The sequence below is a fragment of the Cheilinus undulatus genome, linkage group 21 (assembly GCF_018320785.1).
Source record: "Cheilinus undulatus linkage group 21, ASM1832078v1, whole genome shotgun sequence".
Classification (NCBI taxonomy): Eukaryota; Metazoa; Chordata; class Actinopteri; order Labriformes; family Labridae; genus Cheilinus; species Cheilinus undulatus.
The window spans coordinates 12,222,756-12,244,234 of record NC_054885.1 but is presented as its reverse complement, the minus strand read 5'-3'; the positions used below and the strand labels follow the sequence as shown (position 1 = coordinate 12,244,234).

Genomic DNA, 21,479 nt, shown 5'->3' with positions numbered 1-21,479 from the left:
AAGAGACAGAGGTCTGCCCACAGAACTGGCCGGGCCCCCTACAAAACCCACATGGTGGGCCCTAACCAGCTGTGATTTATTGATGATATCAAAGTATGTGTGTTAGATTTGTAGCATTGGTGCTAGCATCCTGGCTAAGTTTTTTTTTTCATTTCAGATCTGGAAAGTATGTCAAACTGTTATTGGGTTCTGATATTGAAATCATCTATTTATAACATGTTTCAACACTTTTTCCTGCCAAGTTTTGCCACTTCTTGTCACTACTTTTAACCCAGTTTTGATATTTGCTGCCCATTTTTGCAGCCTTTTACCCATTTTTGCAATGTCTTTGTCACTTTTACCCATTTATGCCCCTTTTTCTCCACTATTGCCTCTTTTAACCTAGAAGTGCTGCCTTTTACATTTATCAAACACCTTTAACCCATGTTTGCAACTATTTCTCCATTTTTGCATATTCTAATCTATATTTTGTGCCATTTTGCCACATTTTTGCCCCATTATGTAACCATTTTTACCACTGCTGCCTATTTATGCAACTTTTGCCTATTTATGTCACTTCTTGTTACCACTTTTAACACAGTGGGAATTTCTAACCAATATTTACTATTCAACCACTATTAATGCCACTTTTTTGTCACTTTGAACCCATCAGACCCATCTTCACCATTTTTTCACCACTTTAACCTGTTTTTACAACTCTTTGTCCATCTTTAATCCATGTTTATCAAATTTTTGGGACCCCTTGTAACCCGCTTTGCCAATGCTGTCCATTTATGCCATTTCTTGTTGCCACTTTTAACCAGCGTTCCCCTAATTCCATTTTTGCCACTTATTGCCCTTTTTTTTTTCAATTGTTGACACTCTAAACCCTTTACTGCACCTTTTAACCCATTTTTGCAATTTCTTTAAGCCCCTTCTAACCAATTTTTGCTTCTTTTCCATAATTTTTTCCCAATTTTTTTTTTGCCACTATTTACCCATTAGTGCTGCTTTCTCCATTTTAACATCTTTAACCCATTTTTTGCAACTCTTCCTCCATATTTGCCATTTCTAATCCATTTATGGCTCTCTTTTTAAACACGTTTTTGCCCCTTATAATCTATTTTGACACTTTTGCCTATTCATGCCATTTCTTGTTGCCCTTTAACCTAGTTTTGCCACTTATAGCTCATTTTTGCAACTTTCTGCTAATTCTTACCATTTCTTATGCCCCTTCTGACCAAAGCATACCATAGTAGGATTCTAGATGGTCAGCAGTCCTGCATCATCTTTGCAGGATTTTTGTTTATGAAGTGGCGAATGTTTTCCGTTGGTGAAAGGTCTGGACTGCAGGCAGACCGGTTAAGCACCTGGGCTCTTTTGTATGTGGTTCTGCATTGTGTTGCTGAAATGTGCAAGGCTTTCCCTGAAAGAGACGGTGTCTAGATTGTAGCATATGTTGTTCTCAGACCTCTGTATACTTTTCAGCATTGATAATGTCTTTCCAGATGTGTAAGCTGCCCATGCCATAAGCACTTATGCAACCCCATACCATCAGCGTGCAGGGTTTTAAGCTGTGTCCTGATAAAGGCATGTTTTCTGTGGTTTTCAAAATCAAATTTTGATTCATCTGACCACAGAACAGTTTTCCATGTTGCCTCAGTCCATTTTAAATGAGTTTTGGCTCAGAGAAGACGGCAGTGTTTCTGGATGGTATCCACATATAGCTTCTTCTTTGCCTGATACAGCTGTAACTTACATTTATGGATGACATGGTGAACTGCATTGACAGACAGTGATTTCTGGAAGTGTTCCTGAGTCCATGTAGTGATTCCAATACACAATCATGCCTGTTTTTAATGCAGTGCTGTCTCAGCCCGAAGATCACAAGCAATATTTGAAAATAATTGCATTTTACATTTTACACAGCGCCCCAACTTTTTTTGGAATTCAGGATGTACATATGTGCTGGCAGAATTGGGTAGTTCGAAGTAAGTCAGAGCTTGATGCTTATGTTTTTCATCAAAGTGAAGTAAAAGTGGAAGGAAAAGGAGTCAGTAAACAGTTTCTTGGACTCTTCCACTGGACCCCATGCTACTCAGCTGCTCACGTGAGCCGTGGGGATGTGGCAGTACCCAGAGGCTTGTAAGACGACCTCCTGAGGCCAGGAAGTGAAAGTCACTGAGGTGTAGGCCGGAGCTTGGAGGTGGCTGGAGGGCTCACTGTGGCCCACCTGGATGTTCGTCTGCTTTAGCCACGGTGACGTATCGGGACACTCTGGGTCCTGAGCATTGCTGTCAAGTCTCTGTGAGCTTGTGGCTGCATCGCTGTGAGATGGAAGATTCTGTGAGGAGTGGGAGATGCTTCGGCCGGGCAGATCTACATAACCATCCCCAAACAGAGTGAAAGTCTGAGGAGGTGGAGATACAGAGTCATCTGAAGGGGTTTCCTCAGTGTCTTCTTTCTCTTCACTCTTAAAATCCTCTGGGTTCCCGTTTGAGTCTGAATTCTGTCACAGAAGCAATGAGAGTCATTTAGATGGCTAAACACATGCACATGCACACATGCAAATGCATTTTATATCTATTAGGGCTGTGAAAAGATTAAATTTTTAAACACAATCAATCTCAGAATTTCTGTAGTTAATGGAGATTGATTGCATCCATTTTAGCACATTTTAAAATTCCACTATTTTGCATTTAGAACTGGTTTATGCAATTTGGGATTTTTCTACTGTCTTTTTCCACTGGGTAATGGACTTCCTGTTTGGATACAGTTACATTTATAGTTACATTGAAGATTACATCATGAACCTGACCACAGAAAAAGGAACTTGTTATGGACTGAAAAGGACTTAAGTGAGCAGTTAGAAGGTAAATGTTTGAACACGAGTTATACCGTACAGGGAACGAGGTATGTAAAGGTAATCTGCTTGGAAATTTACAAGGATTTAAAAGAAAACTTTGGAGATATGTTTGCATATTTAGGAGAGTTTCATTAAAACTTTGGGTTAAATAAGGTTTCAATTTTATTTAATTTTTTTTTTTGTTCATTTTCATGGGAACTTTGGAGATTTGTTGGAATGTTTTGGGGAATTTGCTTGGACATTTTTCAAGGATTTTCATAGAAATTGGGGAATTGTGTTTGTATTTCTGGGGAAATTTGTTTAGTTGTTTTGGGGAATTTGTCCTGAGAAATTTTCATAGAAATTTGGGAAATATATTTGAACATTTTTGGGAATTTGGGTGAAGCTTTGCCTTGAAATGTCATGGATTTTCATGAAAATTTCCATGATTTAAGTTTGTTGTAATTTGTTCATGTTTGGGGCAATTTCCATTGTTTTCATGGCATTTTTGGGAACGTATTTGTATATTTTTGGGAATCTGATAAGAAATTCTAGGGGAAGATTTTGTTTGATTCTGTTATTGCAATTTTCATGGAAATTTTGGGGGGATTTTTTTTGCAACTATTCTCATGATGTTTGGGGGAATTTTCTTTGAAATTTTGAGTGTCAGAATGTTTATTTTTAAGTTTTGGGGAATTCATTTGGGAATTTGGGGGAGCTATCCTTTAGCACGTCAATAATTTTAATGGACATTTCCATGATTTTGATTTTAAGGGATTTGTTTGGATATTTTCCATTGTTTTCATTGAGTTTTTGGGAATGTTTCTGTTCATTATTGGGAATTTAATAAGACATCTTTGGGTAAAATCACTTTAGATTTTGTTTTTGCATTTTTAATGGAAAGTTTCTTAATTTGTCTGGATATTTTTGATTTTCTTTTAGACATTTTAAGGCATTTTCATGGATATTTGGGGAATGTATTTGTAATTTTTTGGGGAAAATTCTTTTGAAGTTTGGGGGATTTGCTCTGAAACTTTAAGAAATTCTATGGAAATCTGGGAAACATTTTTGTAAAATTTTGTAAGTGTAACTGTGAATTTGGGGGGAGTTATCCTTTAAAATTTCGACAATATTCACAGAAATCTACATGATTTTTATTTTAGGGAATCTGTTTGGATGCTCGGGGAGATTTTCTGTTGTTTTTCAAGACATTTTAAGAACTTTTAGAGGATATTTGTGTTACGACCCTGACTTTAGATTTTGTTCTTGGCATTTTCTTGCTAATTTTTGAAAGTCTTTAAGGTATTTCGGGGAATTTTTATTTAGAGCTTTTTAGGCATTTTCATGGAAATTTGGGAAATGTGTATGCAATATTATGAAAATTCTTTGGCTGTTTGGGGGAATTTGCTTTGACCTTTTGAGAAACTTAGGAAATGTACTCAGTCAATCTGCTAATCAGGTCCAACTGATCACATATGGACTCTCACTTGAATTAAATGACATACTTTGTTTTTTCCACCTGGATATCAGACAGATGAAACTAAATGTGCCTGTAACTGACCTGACAGAAGATGTACGGCCCGCTGAAGCTCATCGAAGACAAGCCGGAGCCTTGCACTGTCTCAGCTGTAAGAGCCGGACTATCACAGGTCCCGCTACCGTCATCCTGCTCTAAAAACGTTCCTTCAGTGTCCTTGGTGAGCTCCAGTGAAGGAAGAGAGGAGCTGCTGAGGGTGACAGACCAGAGAGTTATTGATGAACATCAGGAGATCGTCAGTAAACTATCAGAGACAGAGATGTGTTACCAGGTTGACATGCTGTCCGAGTGTTGCACTTTGAAAAAGGATGTGTTTTCACTCGGCACAAAGGTCCAGTGTGTAGCAGACTGAATGAAAAAAAAAACATAACTGTCACAATTAAATAGGAATACACCAATATGCACAATCCCTTGATACAGTAATAGGAAATAAAGTTAACAATTCTCACCTTGAATTCTGACAGGATTTTACTTTTTCCTGGAGATGGAACTGAATCCACCCAAAGAAGGACCTTCCTATTGTTTGCAGAAATACAGATTGTGAAGACACGTTATTAAAATGAAATGGCTTTTATGGCTCAGAGAGAATAGATTTCCCATGGAAATTCAGTTCAAGTTTCTAACTGTTAAAGTACCTCCGACAAGCTGGGATGGTGCAGTAGAGTGTTAGGAAGACAATGGCCACAAGCACACCAATGGAACAATAGATCAGAGTGTGTGGGGACCAGGTGGCTGTCAGGAAACAGAAGTTAAAATGTATGATTATTATAATCAACCTTTATAAAGGGATTTCTTTTATTAAGGGAAACACCTGAGAGCAAGCATTTGTAATAATCAACAGTGAGTCTTTAACAGAGCTGTGAAGGAATTTTGGCCCACTCATCTTTGCAGAACTGTTTTAATTCAGCCACAATGGAGTGTTTTGGAGTATGAACAGCCTGTTTAATGACATGCATTTTAGATCACTGTCCTGCGGCATAACCCGAGTTTGTTTGGATTTGAGGTCATGAACTGATGGGCAGACATTCTCCTTCAGGAGAAGGCCAAAGGTCAATATTTTATGCTTGGGATTTTTCGGGCCCTCAGGTAGCACAGCAATAAAAACAGGCATGATTCTGTACTGGAAATCACTGCATGGGCTCAGGAACACTTCCAGAAATCACTATCTATCAACACAGTTTGCCATACCATCCACAAATGCAAGTTACAGCTGTATCATGCAAAGAAGAAGCCATATGTGAACACGATCCAGAAACGCTGATGTCTTCTCTGAGCTAAAGCTCATTTAAAATGGACTGAGGCAACATGGAAAACTGTTCTGTGGTCAGATTAATCAAAAATGGAGTGCTGACCTGGTCTACCTGCTGTCCAGACCTATTACAAGTAGAAAACATTTAGCGAATCATTAAACAAAAAAAACTCACAAAGTAGACCCAGGACTGTTAAGCAGCTAGACCACTAGAATGAGACAGTCTGCTGCAACTGGTCTCCTCACTGAGACCTTTACAAACTGTTGTTGAAAACATGGCCCTGTCCCGACTTTTTTGAGATGCCATCAAACCCAAACGAGCTTAAATCTTTCATGAAATGTTAAAATACCTTAGTTCCAACATCAGATAGGTTGTTTATGTTCTATTGTAAATAAAATAAGGGTTTATGGGATTTGCAAATCATTGCATTCTGTTTCATTTGCATTGTACACAGTGCCCCAACTTTTTTGGAATCGGGGCTTTACCTTCATGAGAGGTCCAGTCCACGGGATTGGTCCACTCTGATGGGATTCCTTCATACATGAAGTCTTCTCCAGGGTCGACCAGCGATCTGACCCTGACCTTGTAGAGCTGGGACGGTATCAGAGATGACTGCAGGATGCTCCAGGACATGGAGGCCCCAGAAACATTCACAGGGACATCACATCTCTGAGAAAGAAAGAAACAAGACATTTAGTATGAGGATGAATTCTTCAGTCATGAATGTGATTGAGCTTCGTGTTTAGACCTCCTCACCTTTTCTTCTAGCCTGTAATAGCAGACCTGATAATTCAGATTTAGATCCGAGGGTAGGCTTGGATTGGTCCATTCTACAGTCCAGCTGTTGCCTTTGTCCTTCACCACCACCTGCTGTGGAGGTTTTGGGCGAACTGCAGAGCACAGCAAACATGATTAAAACATGTCGGATGACTGAGAAAGCCCAGTTTGGCTTTCATCTTGGTGATAAACTGACAGGGATGCAGTAGCACCTCTGAGACACTAGGTGGAGACACCCACTCACTCCACAGCTTCCTGCTGCTGAGTCCTGTGTTTCTGCAGAGGTTCTGTCATACTATTGTGTGTTTAAATATGGCAGGAAACATAACAACCCCCTCCCCCACTCAAGCTCCTCAAATTTTCTGCCCTCTGTCTCCTCGCGTCTACTCACTGTGCTTGTTGGCTTTAAAAATCTTGGCATTGCGTGTCGGCTGGAGCTCCAGCAGCAGATGTTCAGGGTCTGCGACAGTTAACCAGCAGCTGAACTTCAGCGCCGTCCCGCTGAGGACAGTAGTCACCGTTCTGTTCACGCAACATCCCTCAGACCTGGACACAGGGGGTTAAAAAAGAGGAGTCCAGATAAGAGCACGAACGATAAGCAGTGATTTCTTCACATCATATGCAACTTACAGTGTAGTCTGGCCGCGTCGACAGGCCAGCTGGTAGGAAATTAAGTGATCCACCTTTCTGCTCACCTCCCAGCTACACATCACCTCCTCCTCTCCATTCAGGACACAGTGCAAACTGGGAGAGTACCCAGCATCTACAACCAGACCGAGAGAGAGAGAGAGCTAATAACCACATCCCCAAGGCTCTAAAATTTTCCAAAGCTTCCATAAAAATGAACAGAGGGAGGAGATTAGAAATGTGAAGAAGGGAGATAAAGAGGGAGAAGAAATGGCCCTTCTGGCGTGAAAATGATCCAATAAATTAAAAATGCCAGCCAGATGGTTTCCTCAAAAATGGAAAAGTTGCACAGAAAGGAGACTTAATGTTGTTTAAACTTTGGCTGAAAAAGATGCTAAGTCATGATTCTGACAAACCGTCTTCAGTCTTCCAGGTCACCACAGGACTCCAGTCGCTCCACTGACCCCTGCTGGCCCGGGCCCTCACCCTGGCTTCATACCTGTGACCCGGGATCAGCAGCTGCTTCCCCAGTGTGATGCTCGTGTTTGTGGTATTCAGAGTCTGCAGAGAGAAAATAGACATGTTTGTTGGTGTTAAAATGTAATTAAGATATGACTACTCTTATGCTATACACAAGCTAATTTCCAAAAAAGCTGGAGCACTGTGTAAAATGTGAATACAAACAGAATGCAATGATTTCCAAAACCCAAAAACCCATAAAAACAACATAAACTAGAAAAGCACTCAGACAGCGCAGACCTCTGCCATTAACCCTATCTCCCAGTAGTGAAGCATCCTTTACAAAATTTCTGGATCCGTCCAGACAATTTTGTTTATTATTCTTCTTCCGCGCCGGCTATCTCCTCCTTCATACTTTGTCGTATCGACACTGTTTGAACTGAAATAAATTCAGTTTCTTCGTCACTTGACTGCTATGACTTTTCTCATTTTTAACTTTTTAAAATTTTAAAGTATAGCTATTTTCATGCTATTTTCAGCTATTTCTATACTTTTTCAGCCATTGAATGCAATTTTCTGCTACTTTTAGGCCAAAATGAGCTATTTTAATGCTATTTTCAGCTATTTTAAGGCAACTTTTAGCTATTTTATCCTTTTTTAAACTATTGAATGCCAATTTCAGCTACTTTTATGCCATTTTATGCTATTTTATGCTATTTTCAGCCATTTTTTGTGCTTTTGTTTATTTTCAGCAGTTCTTCCTCAATTCAGCTCTCAGCATCCCCACGCTATTCCAGCTGAAATTACAATTTTGATCTAGTTTAAAATGTACTGAGGCAAAATGGAAAACTGTTCTTTGGTCAGATAAATCAAAATTTGAAATTCCTTTTGGAAATTTAGCTTGTATCCAGCTTCTTTTCAGTGCACAGTTCCACAGCCTATGCCTCTGATGGTATCGGGTTGCATTGGTGCCTATGGCATGGGAAGCTTACACATCTGGAAAGGCACTATCAATGCTGAAAAGTATAAAGAGCAGAGGTCATCAACTACATTCGTACAAGGACCAGCTTTTTCCTAGTCAGGCACTTTTGGGGGGTCGAACTCTCAAATAAACTAAAGAAATTTAACAAATGGTCTAGTTAACGAATTTTTGTTTAAATATTTTCATTTTCTTGCATGTGCATGTATTTTTTAGGCTCTAACATTGAGATCAGTCCATTTATCACAGACAGCCACAATGGGGTGATTGAGATATTTTAATTGAATATATAAGTGGCTGTCATGCTGTCTATCCATGGGTTTGATGCTAATATGCGGTGAAGTGGTAAGTGAAAAAACCCAAGAAGGAAAATAGCACTCCCAAAATGCCTGTTTTGATCAAAAAAGAATAGACTGATAAAAGTGTTTAACCTGCATTATATTTGCTTACAATGACTGACAGGTGGATTTCTGAAAAATGGATGAAACAAAGCCATTTGTGATAAAATGGTTTCATATATAATTGTTTTGGAGTTATGTTTATTGCTTTAGGGAGTATTAAAAAAGACAAATGTATTTTTTCCTTCTGCATGTTTTGAATTTGATAATGTTCTGGGGGTTGGATGGGAAGATGTGGTGGGTGGGCCACCAGTTGATTATCCCTGATATAGAGGTTTTACTGCAACATATGCTCCCATCCAGACAACGTCTCTTTCAGGATAGGCCTTGCATATTTCAATAAGACAATACAAAACCACATGCTGCATCCATTGCAACAGCATGGCTGCGCAGCCGAAGAGTCCAGTGAGCTGGATCAGGCACAGTCGTGACAGCATACCCAAAAATGAAACGAAGACGTCATAAAGGAGTCTCTGGCCATCAGTCAGTGTTCCGGCGTAACAGGAGTTTAGTAAGACCGGGAGGACCAAGAGACACTGATTTAAGTCTGCATGTTCTGATACTGGGAGCACCAAATCACCTTGCTCAGCAAACCCATCGCCCTATGTACGAATCCAGTTATCAAAGCAATGGATTACCCTGCCAAGGCAGGTGAACTGCACGACAACTACCTTGCTCTCAACCAGGGGTTCTCAACCTTGGGGTCGGGACCCCCTTGGGGTTCACAAGATACTGAGAGGGGGGTCCCCAGATTACCTTAAAAAAACTAAGAATATTTTTTCAAATTACACTGTTGCAAATTTACACTATTACCCAATTTTCATCAATTTTCCCATCAATTTGAACATATTTTTGCAATTTAACACCTATTTTGTCCATTTTCAAACCCTTCCCACCACTTTTTTTTGCCTGTTTTTGCTACTTTAAACCAGTTCTTGCCACTTAAACTTAATGTTGCCTCTGTTGGCCCCCCTATTGCCACTTTTAAACCCTTTTTTTTTTTTTTTTTTTACCAATTTTTACACACATTTTTTCATTTTACCCACATTTCACTATCTGATATGCCAATTTTTGATAGTTCAACCAATTTCTGCCAATATCTGCCTATTTTCTCTTTCTTATTTAGCCCTTTTTTTGCTGGTTTATATCAAATTTTTAATTCAATTTAATTTTTTCATCAAATTTTCACACATTTTTGCCAATTTAGAGCCATTTCAGCCACTTTTGAACTATTTTTTTCCCACTATTCATGCCCATTTTTCCACTTTTTTACCATTTTGATGTAATTGTTGTCATTTCTAACCCATTTCTGCTACTTTTAAAATCCAGTTTCACCACTTTTTCCACTTTTTTGCCATTATTTACCCATTTTAGCAATTTTTAACCTATCTTAATTTTTTTTTCTCAACAAAAGGGATTTACATTTTTCAGAAGGCTATTTACCACACACAGGATTTAAAAAAAGGATATTTTTTGGATATTTTAATGGATCATGATTTTGCTGACCTCCATGGTTTGGCTGGGCCCCATTAAGTTATCCCATTTACCCACCTTATGGGTGACCTTGTCTGCAGGTGACTATCTTGAAAGTGCATGGCTGTGTTCAACCACCTTCAGGTGCAGTGGGGGTCCCTGATCACTGGCACCTTTATTTTGGGGGTCGCGGGCTAAAAACGTTGAGTATCACTGCTCTCTCACAGACACAGATTTGATGGCAGCATCCCTGAATGCCTGGATCTTTGTTTTGGTCCCAGGGACATGCATTTCCAACATTTTAGCCTCCTCACTGAGCAAGTTGAGCCCCCATGAAGACATCTATGTTCTCTCTAGTCTAGTCTAGTCTCGTAGTCAGTCTAGTTGGTGATGTGGACATTGGTGAATCCACAGTTCGCTTCCCCCGCTACCACCCCATTATCCAGTCCATACAGGTACTGAAGAGCGTAGGGATTAGGATGCACCCCTGGGAAGAAGTCAGAGATGGAGCCAACACATTTCACAGCACTCTCTGTACTAGAACATAGGTCAGACATCAGCTGAATGAGTGAATGTGGGATCCTGCTGAGCCCCAGAATCCTCCAGAGGGCATCTCTACTCACCGAGTCCAACGCTTGCTCGAATGCTTTGTTTGACAGACTGGAAAGAGATGGAGGGGAAAGATATGCACCAAAACAGTGGTAGGATTTGGTCAGGGAATTGATCAGTGGGACGAGGATTATAGTCTCTTACTATAGGTACCAGCTCCATCAACTGAGCTATATGATTTTTAGACATGCAGAGTGTAAATTCTGTGCATGAGAACGGCCTGAGTGAGCCACTAGAGAGGCTGTAGCCTCGTCCATTTCATGCCTATTTTCACTTTCAGTATGCTAAAGTTATTTATAGGCTTCAATGTATCATCAAGAGTTGACTTAGCCCCAGGGGTTCTGAGCCTGAACCAGTTTTCCTGTCAGAGGAAGTCTCCACTGCGATTTAAGACAACCACCAACTGCCTTTACTTTTATCACTAAATATAAATCAAGGAAGTGTTTAAGTCACGTGTGCAGAAACAAAATTCACCAAAGCATTTTCTTTTACTAACCGTCCAGTTGTCCTCTGTGCCCATCCTGTATCCGAGCTGATATGTGATGTTTTCACTCAGTGAGGAGGAGGAGGGGTAAGGGCTGGACCAGCTGAGCTGCTGGCCTTCATCTCCTGCTTCTTGTGTAGACACATTCACTGGCGTGCGTGTCCTCACTGTAAAGAAGTTAAAGCTGTGACATTCCTTCAAAAAATTCCCTTTAACATTAAAGTTAACTGTCTTATAAACTCACAGTGCTGAGAAAGATCCAGAAGCCTGCTCTGGACAGGTGAGCAGGGGGTCTTCTTATCGAGGAAGAAGGCCGTGTGTTTGATGCCGATGGCAAAAGCATGGGTTTTGTATCTGCACTGGACCATCCTGTGCCCGCTTTCATCTTCATCTGTGGCGCCGTGTGGCTCACACCGCTCACTGCAGGGAAACAAACACAGCATTGTAGGTCAGAAAAGTCGGAGAAAACCGACCTCAGAGTGAGTTTAAATCACTCTGTGATCTTCTACTCTTTCTGACATTATCACAATGAACACGCCCACATACAAACATCTCATCATGGCGCCCCCTTTAGGTAAAAGGAAGTGACACAACTGAGCCATATCTTCATGGCCATGACTGAGTTGAACCTATCAAGCACAGATTTTGATCAAAACACATCATTATTTTTCCACAAAACTGCACGTCCTGTTAAAAGGACACCTTACTGCCAATGGCAAGCATTTCAATACCTCGCCAATTTGACAGGAAGTTCACCTAACTCTCATATGACACATCTGATTTTTCTCATATTTTACATGCATGATCAAGGTCTGATCCTCTTCACATTTAAAAGGTTAACTCTATGGTTTTGTTGTAGTGCCACCTACTGTAGAAAGCCAGTGCCACCTCTAAAATAAAATTTCCAGGAAGTGACACAGCTGGGCCACATCTATATTCCTCTTACCAGATTTAATCTATCAAGCACAGATTTTGATCAAAACACATCAATATTTGTTCACAACACTGCATGTCCTGTTAAAAGGACACCTCACTGCCAATGATGAGCATTTCAATATCTCGCCAATTTAACAGGAAGTTTGCCTAACTGTCATATGCAACATCTGATTTCATTCATATTTCACATGTATGATCAAGGTCTAATCCTCTACACATTTAAAGGTTAATTTTATAGTTTTGCTGTAGGGCCCCTGTAAGTAGCCAATAATACAACTACAATAAAATTTCCAAGAAGTGACACAACTGGGCCTTATCTACCTTGTATATTAATAAGTTGAACCTATCAAGCACAGATTTTGATAGGAATACATCAATATTTGTCCACCACACTAGCATCTCTTATTAGAGGACACCTCACTGCCGATTGTGAACATTTCAATATCTCACCAATTTGACAGGAAGTACGCCAAACTCGCATAAGCAACATCCGATTTCATTCATATTTCATGTGTATGATCAAGGACTGCCCCTCTATCTATCTGTATAAAGGTAGATTTGAGTTTTTGTTGTTGCGCTGCCTACTGTAAGAAGCCAGAAACACCACTAAAATAAAATGTCCAGAAAGTGACACAATTGGGACATATTTTTATTGCTATTACCGAGTTGAACCTATCAAGCACAGATTTTGATCAAAGTACATCACTATTTGTCCAGCACATTGACATGTCTTATGAGAGGACACCTTACTGCCAATGGCGAGCATTTCAAAATCTCGCCAGTTTGACAGGAAGTTTGCCTAAAGCTGGGCACACACTGTGCCATTTCAATATGACCATAAGACAGTCGTGGCAGAATGTCAAGTCATACTGTGTGACTGAATTGCTTACAATGCACTCCCATGGCGAACTATTTACATGTTCACATGGTACCGTCCGATGATTGGGTCTTACCTGAGTGCTCACACTGTACGAGTGAAGTCAGGGGGGACTGTGACAGAAATCCGCAGTTTCCTTTTTAAAAGTCTCAAACACTGAGGGTGAAGTGTTTCCAGTCATATCTTCTTGCTCTCTCTCTCTCTCTCCCGCTATCTCTCTCTCCCACACACACAAACAGCATCACTATCCATGTCAGCTGCAGACCCGTGGCAAGGAAGATTTCCTGCTTGTGTATTTCTTTTATCATGGGGGGATGCATCAGAAAGTCATTCCAGCTGTTGGCATGGTAATTTAAAATGTTGTCTGACAGTTTACAAAGGAAAACAATCCCCCAAAGTTGTTTAGCTGTAGCTGTGGTTGGCCGTCGTATGCCATATACACAGCACGACAAATGACCCCTGATCCAAGTTGGCCTGACTTCAAAGTGAGTCATGCGACTCAAAATTCGTTACTGAACTGGATGAAAACTGCACAGCGCAAGCCCAGATTAACTGTGATATGCTGCATCTCATTTTATTCAGATTTCAGTGTATGATCAATACACATTTAAAGGTGAATCTTATGGTTTTGCTGTAGCGCCACTTCCTGTAAGAAGCCAGTAACACCTCTAAAATACGATGTCCGAGCTTCTTTGAAATTAACATGCTAAAAATATCAGTCCTGCCCTAATCACTCCTACATATTGGTGTAATCCTGCCACCTAGTGTTGATAGCCAGTACTACATCATATATAAAGTACAACATGCTCATTCTTTTTTATTCATTTGCGGTCCTGACAGGATCACCCTGCTCACTCTTTTGCTAGCACCCAGTGGTAGCTTTACACCTTGACGTTCACTGGGGTGCGAGGGTCCTTCAGCACTGCTTGCAGCCCTAGTTGTCATATTATAACCCACATGTTTCAAATATGTGCTCTTACTTTTTGTTTTTTGTCTTGAACCAAAGCTCCAGCTCCCTCCCACTGTGTTCCCTCCACCTGCAGTGGACGTGTGTCTTGTAGTCGTTGTGGCAGTGTAGAGATTTCAGCAACAGAGACTCTGTGCAAGGGGGAAGACAGAATGTTCTTAAAAACTGGTAAGAAGTACCTGCCATTTTTGTGCTAAATATACTCTTTACCAATTAGTTTATAGACAATGATAGGTTTTACTTAGGTAAAGTAGTTAGAACAATCCAAAATCTCCAGTTATTCCAGAGACTGTTCAGAAGAACAAGAACAAAATGCAATTGAAGCAGTGTGTAAACCTTTTCTTTTACTATGAAAGAGGCCCAAAAACAGACCACTGCTTATAATCCAGTATAACCTATAATCCAGATTTTAGGGTAAAATGCTGATGCCATATCCAATCAATTCAAATTGAAAATTTCACAGGATTGATTTTCAAAAACTACACTGAAGAGACTCACCATGTTGAAAGGAGCTGCTCTCATGGATGACACAGGTGTCCAGACTAGAGAGGAGAGCCAATGGAGGGAGCATCGACCAAAGAGCAACCCAGAGAAGAGGCATCCTTTTGGTGGAAGTCATGCAGGGCCACGTGCCCCCTTTATTCTTCTGGAAACTCTGCTGTGTTTTATCACTTTGTCACAGAGTCTTTGATAGAAGGAGAACATAGAAAGAGACAGACAGACAGAGAGACAGAAATTAGTCCATTTACTAGAAATAAAGAAGAAATGAGTCATGACCACACAACACATCGGGTTCCTCTTTGAGTGTGCGCTTGTTGTGGGTTTTTATCCACATCCTCCTGCCTCTTATCGCTCTCTCTCACGTGTGCAAACGCACATACAGTCACATGACAAACCGAATAGTGCTGACACAGATGAGCAGTTTTATTAATTTGTTAAAATATACACATTGGCATTTATCAGAAAATGCTCACGCCCTCAAAGCTGCTGCAGAGAAGGCCTCAGGGGTACTCAGATGGCCACAGAGAGAGACAGAAGGCTGCTATTGGAAATCCTCCCATATGGAAAACAAACAGGAAAAAAAGCCTTTTCCTGCATGTGTGTCTCAGAGTATGATTTACTCATGAAAGTGGTCACTTTTGCATTTTTCCCATGCAGTAGAGAGCAGATTATAAAGACAATGAAACAGCAGGTATGGCTTTATTAATACAACCATGTTGTTCTGAACCTTATCTGGAGAAATGTGTCAAGCAATATCAGGAATTTTCCTCAGAAATTGTCTAGATTTTCTTCAGATTAGCATAGAGAAACACCCTTTTTATTCCCATACACAAACATGAGACTGCAGGGCGGTGTGGAAACACAGAAAACAGTCAGGAATGTCCAAAATACAATATCATCAAAGCAATTTTAATACTTTGAAATATTTCAATAGTTCTAAAATAGTTGTAGACCCGCTCCACAGGATGCCAAAAGAGGAAGCTTTAATAACACTGCTATTAAAAAGCATTGGCCCACTTGCTGATTTCCCTTTTTTGCATATTTGCCACGCATTGACGGAGATAACCTGAGCAAATACAAAATGCAGTTTTTAAATGATGATTTCATATATTAAAGGAAAAAAAAGCCATCCAAATTTACCTGGCATGCAGGTGGAAACAACAAACAAAACAATCTTAAAAAAACAACAACAAAAAAACGAACAAACAAAAAAAACATGCTGCAATCTAAAGAAAGCAACAAAGTCACTGACATTTATCAGTCTGGAACAGGTTGCGAACCCAGTTCTTAGGCTTTGGGACCCCAGTGAACCAAAGTAAGAGCCATTATCCACAAATGGAGAAAAACTTGGAACAGTGGTAAACCGTCCCAGGAGTTTACAGCTTATGAAAATTACTCAGATGACTCATCCGGGAGGTCACAAAAGAGCTCAGAACATCCTCGAAAGACATGTAGGCTTCGCTTGACTCAGATAAGTTCAGTGTTCACGATTTGACAATAAGAAAGAGGCTGGGAGAGTTCCGAGGCTAAAACCACTGCTGGCCAAAAAGGATACAAAGGCGTGTCTTATATAAACACATTCAAATGCTTGGTGAAGATATGTTTTAATTGTTTTGAATATGAGTCATAATATAAAACTCCTAAAAGTGCTAGATTTGAGTTCAGATCAGATCACACACTGCCGTTTTGAGTTAAATCTTGACCCCATTTAAGTGATGTATTAGTTCATATTATTTAAACATATAATATTTTTCATATGAATAAATATTACAAAGTATGAATAAATTCAACAATGAAAAAATGAGGTGAGATATAATCACAACTATATTTTACATGTCATTCTTGTTTAAGCAAAATGAATGATTTTATCCTGTCATAGCAGCACTGAAATGTCGGTAAGAATGCTCTGGAGTGTTATTAGATTTTGTTTTTGCTAATCAGAACAAATCAGATTGGAATATTTTGGTGAATGTTAGAATCTTCTTAAAAATGTATAAGAGGGGTTTAAGAACAATTTTTTTCTCAAGAGTGATTGGCCCTATGTGGAGCGAAAAGGTGCTCGGTATATGAGATAAAAAAAATCACAGTGTTTAATAACAAAAGAAAAATATAAGACCAGTTCAATTTACTTGAGAAATGATTATTGTGTGTTTTGTTTTGCTTTTGCTTTTACTTGAATACAGTACTCTTGTACTTTTCCACCTCTGACAAAGTAGCACATAATGAGAGAATGTTCCACATCACATCCTTAAACGGCTGTTGTGTTGATATCTCAGGGTTAACATTTCAGAGATTATTTGAACTCCATTTGAGTGAAATGGTCTTCATTTTCAGAGTTAATTGACAGTGTTGATCCCCCAGTGTTCAGATCTGTTTTATATGTGGGTCATGGTTTATTGTTTTTGATGTGAGTTATCCCCCGGCTTAGAGTTCCTGCATATTCTTCATCAGTATGCATTAACTTAATATGAGGTTGACTCTGTTTTGTTCTTTGAGTTACTGCAGCTATTCATATTATGAAATATTTCACATTCAAAAGACTAGTTTAACTGTGCATGGTGTGGACGAATATAAACACTACTCAAGTGTAAAATTTAACTCTATATGACTTTAACTAACGCTGTCAATTTTGTGGTGTGTTTTAATTTCTTATAGGAGATCTGTTCTCTTGTTCTAGCCAATAAGGAAAGATCATTAGTGCGCCACTCCTCAGTAACTTCTCTTGCTAAACTTTAAAGTAAATACTTCTTACTTTTATTTGAGTAGATTTATTGTTCCTTTAATTAGTAGAAGTAAGATTTTAACCAGAGTAACTGTGCTTTTACTTGAGTACAGCAGTTTTGTACCTTTACCATTTCTGTTCCAACAGAAATAGAATAATAAAAATTATTTTCAAAGCCAGAAATGTTGTTTTTATTATTGCTGCACGTCCAACATTATGCTGAAATATGCAGCGTTAGAAAGAAGAAGTAAAGTGACGAAGACCAAGCAGAGGTGTGACAACTGAAGTTGCTTGATAAATAAACAGAGGGGGATTTTGTAATTTCTCAGGCATGACAGACTTAATTTGCACCTTTTGTAGTCACTGTTTACAGAAGCTTGTGTCGGGAAACTCCAGCGATCAGAATGCCAGGAGCTGACGTAAATGTTAAATATGTACAGTTGAAACCAGAGGTTTACATACACTATATAAAAAGGCACATAAACTTTTTTTTCTCACCGTCTAACATTAAATCAGATTAAACTTTTCCTGTTTTTGGTCAATTAGGATTACCAAAATTATTTCTATTTGCTAAATGCCAGAATAATGAGAGAGATAATTTTTTAGACATTTTTTTTATTATTTTCTTGAGAGTCAGAAGTTTACATACATTTCATTAGTATTTGGTAGCATTGCCTTTAAACTGTATGACTTGGGTCAAACGTTTTGGATATGCTTCCACAAGCTTCTCACAATAGTTTGCAGGAATTTTGGCCCATTCCTCCTGGCAGAACTGGTGTAACTGAGCCAAGTTTGTAGACCGCCTTGCTCGCACATGCCTTTTCAGCTCTGCCCATAAATTTTCAGTGGGATTGAGATCAGGGCTTTGTGATGGCCACTCCAAAACATTGACTTTGTTATCCTTAAGCCACTTTGTAACCAGTTTGGCAGTATGCTTAGGGTCATTGTCCATTTGGAAAACCCATTTGCGCCCAAGCTTTAACTTCCTGGCTGGTGTCTTGAGATGTTGCTTCAGTATTTCCACATAATGTTCTTTCCTAATGATGCCATCTATTTTGTCTGATTTAATGTCAGACGGTGAGAAAAAAAAGTTTATGTGCCTTTTTATATAGTGTATGTAAACTTCTGGTTTCAACTGTATATATAATGTCAGGGTACATACATAAATATGAAACTATGTGTAATATTTTTCTGCGTATTTGTCACACTTGAATGTTTCAGATCATCAAACAAATTTTAATATAAGACAAAGGGGAAAAAGCCATCCAAGCCTCCCTGGCCCCCATGTAAAAAAGGAATTACCCTCTCTTGTTTAATCATGAATTAACGTGATCAACCACATTCTTTGGAAAGCTGAGTTTCATTTCACCAGCCACACTCAGGCTTGATTACAGCCAGACCTGTTCAATCTAGAAATCACCTAAATTAACCTGTCTGACAGAGTGAAGTGGGCTTAATCATTATAAGAAACACAATCCGTTAATTTATGAGCAGAAAAGTCAAGATTTTGGGGAAAAATTTGGGTTTTTTTTCAGGTAAAAAAGTTGTGTATTTACTAACTGATAGTATATGACAAGGACGACAAATAAAATAGATGTTTAATTTTCCTAAATGGGGTTCTAGGGGGGGCTTGGCTTTTCTTAGATGTCAGTAGAGGGCCGACAGTTCCCTCATTTTGGAGGTTTACCAGATTCTCAGGTTGAAAGTATTTGTTTTTGACTCTGTTTGACAACTCTACCCAATTTTGCCCATATTATTTGCCATTTTTCATAAATTTTGCAAAATTTTTGCATCTTTTTTTACCCAGTTATCCATTACCACTTTATACCAGGTTTACTCGTTTTAACCTGCTTTCATTATTTTTTTCACACCATTTTTTTTCCACTTTCAGCCAATTTCTGCCACTAATTCATCTCATTTCACTACATTTTCCTCCAATTTCTTCATCTATCAACCTATTTTTGCCACTTCTAGACCAGTTCTTGCTTCTTTCTGCCTATCGTTGCCTCTGTTGACCCATTATTGCCACTATTAACCCCATTTAACCACATTTCACTATTTGTTGTGCCCATTTTTGCCAGTTTAACTCATTTCTGCCTCAGTTATCCCACTTTTTAATCCTTTTTCACCATTTCTGCCACATTTAAGCTAGTATTGCCAGTGTTTTACCATTTTGCATGCCTGTTTTTACCACTTTGTTTGCCACTTTTTTGCCAATTTTATCAAATTTGTACCACTTTACCATCTCTGCTACTTTAAAAATCCAATTTAACCCAGTTTAGCCAGTTTAACACACTTAAATCTGTTTCTCTTTCTCTTAAAATTGATATATACAATGGCTCAAAAGACTAAAAACAACATTTGCTGCTTTGATAAAGGGGTTTTAATTCAGGAGAATAAAAATAGACATGGTTATGACGGATTTACAGTGGTCCATGATTTTGCTCAGCGAGCCCCAGAAAGCTCTCCCCTTTATCCCCTCTATGGCCTTGTCATTTCTATCACCACATTTTGTGACTTTTAAATTTGACGCCTCTTTTCTTAAATGATAAATAAAAACGTTTGAGCTTTTAATGATAAGTGTACAAATGAAAAACAATCACAATGATCATATTTGCCACTTTTCTTCATCAAAATGCGACAATTCTTTATCAAATCAACCTCAAATTAATCGCATCAATTCACACATCATCACTTCATCTTTTTAATTCAGATTTCTTATCACTTGATTATTCATTTCATGTGAGTTATTATCACCTAAACTTCAATAGTGGAGTTTTTGTTATTTTCCCCCTTCATAAATGGATAGTACCAACACTGGACTCATAAACACGTCTGATCGTACATCATATTTTCTGCAGAATTTCACATGAAAGACAACTTGGTCTAAATTGCACCAACGCGTTGGCAATGTTTTGATACTGAAACCATAGCGACACATTTGTGTACTTAGAGTGTGCAGGAATTTGCATGCAAGTTTTGTTCATTAAAAAACAGAAATTATCCCGTATTTGGTACTCAGGTCGTCTATTCTTTGTACTCAAACAAATATTTAAACTGAAATCATAACAAAGCCTGCTCGCTTTCATTCAGTATTTTTCCCTGAGCGTCATCGTCTTACACAACTCTTGTGCCTCTAAGAAATTTCTCCGTAAGTCCAAGTCACAGGATTTCATCACTCAGCACATCCGAACAACAAGATAAGATAAGATAAGACATCTCATGGTGTTCTAAAGATAGCAGCATTAATATGGATTTTTTCACTTATTTAAGCTTTGGTATTTATATTTTTGTATTGACAGTGCGTCCTCTAAACCCCACACAGTAACTCCCACAGTTTCTTACCTCCCATGATTAAGACTTGGCTTCCTTTCGTCCCTCCGTCAGGGCCTCCTTCTTGTGAATGCACTCCTCACCAGCTCTTGAGAGCTCTGTGGGAGTTTCCTCTGAAATGACTTCAGTTTCCTCTTTTTATTGTGCACATTTCATGACTTTTCTTCAACCACAGCCTAATATGGTGGTTCAAAACGTTGAAGGCTTTAGAAGTTCGTCTGATAAATGTTCATTATTCAGGAAGTTATGTTGCTGATTTTGGAGTGTAGAAAGTTACGCTTTAAAAAAAAAAACAAAACATGCCACTTCTATTTGGACAATATTTATCCCTCAAACACTTCAATAAAAGGCGTTACAGTAAAAATACGTGACGCTTTCTTGGACTGATCGTACATTTTCTGTTCCGTGTGATCCAACATTTCTAGTTGCTCTCTCAGAGGATACATACTTTAGTTTCACATCACTCTAAGGCTGTCAGAATGTTCAGTGTTATGAAATATCACAATCTCTGTTATTTTAATGGTTGATGACATCAAAAGAGCCAACACTTAAAAAAAAGAGATCCTTAATATAGCAAAAAGCTCCCACAAGCAAGATAAATCAGATTTTAACTTGAATTGTACCAGAATTTAAAAAAAATCTGGAGGCCCATAATTCATTAAAGGGGACATATTTTACCTTTTTTAAGACAAGTTAATATTGGTCTCAGAGGTCCCCAAAACATGC

The 21,479-nt window shown here is 38.9% G+C and overlaps 1 protein-coding gene across 2 annotated transcripts; it reads right to left on the bottom strand.

Moving 5' to 3' along the window:
* Positions 1-786: 786 nt before the first annotated feature.
* csf2rb (colony stimulating factor 2 receptor subunit beta) lies at positions 787-20,879 on the bottom strand. 2 transcript variants are annotated; one of them, XM_041778395.1, is made up of 15 exons: positions 20,766-20,879; positions 14,696-14,882; positions 14,211-14,328; positions 11,662-11,837; positions 11,430-11,584; positions 7,432-7,576; positions 7,019-7,151; positions 6,780-6,934; positions 6,368-6,501; positions 6,097-6,280; positions 4,997-5,093; positions 4,811-4,877; positions 4,630-4,709; positions 4,386-4,548; positions 787-2,488 (listed from the first exon to the last, which is right to left on the bottom strand). In XM_041778395.1, the coding sequence occupies exons 2-15, from the start codon at positions 14,814-14,816 to the stop codon at positions 2,078-2,080; spliced, it is 2,139 nt and encodes a 712-aa protein (XP_041634329.1). In that variant the 5' UTR covers positions 14,817-14,882; positions 20,766-20,879; the 3' UTR covers positions 787-2,077. The 2 variants fall into 2 exon arrangements, with proteins under 2 accessions (XP_041634329.1, XP_041634328.1); XM_041778394.1 differs by having other exon boundaries at positions 4,386-4,551; positions 20,766-20,878.
* Positions 20,880-21,479: the final 600 nt, after the last annotated feature.

Bases quoted from the DNA above. Each gene is read 5' to 3' on its own strand.
- csf2rb (XM_041778394.1), bottom strand. From the start codon at position 14,816: ATGACTTCCACCAAAAGGATGCCTCTTCTCTGGGTTGCTCTTTGGTCG. The intron at 11,585-11,661 runs GTGAGTTTATAA...ACTTCTTTACAG, and splicing joins TCTGGATCTTTCTCAGCACT to TGAGGACACGCACGCCAGTG. The intron at 7,152-7,431 runs GTTTGTCAGAAT...GTCTGGTTGTAG, and splicing joins GACCTGGAAGACTGAAGACG to ATGCTGGGTACTCTCCCAGT.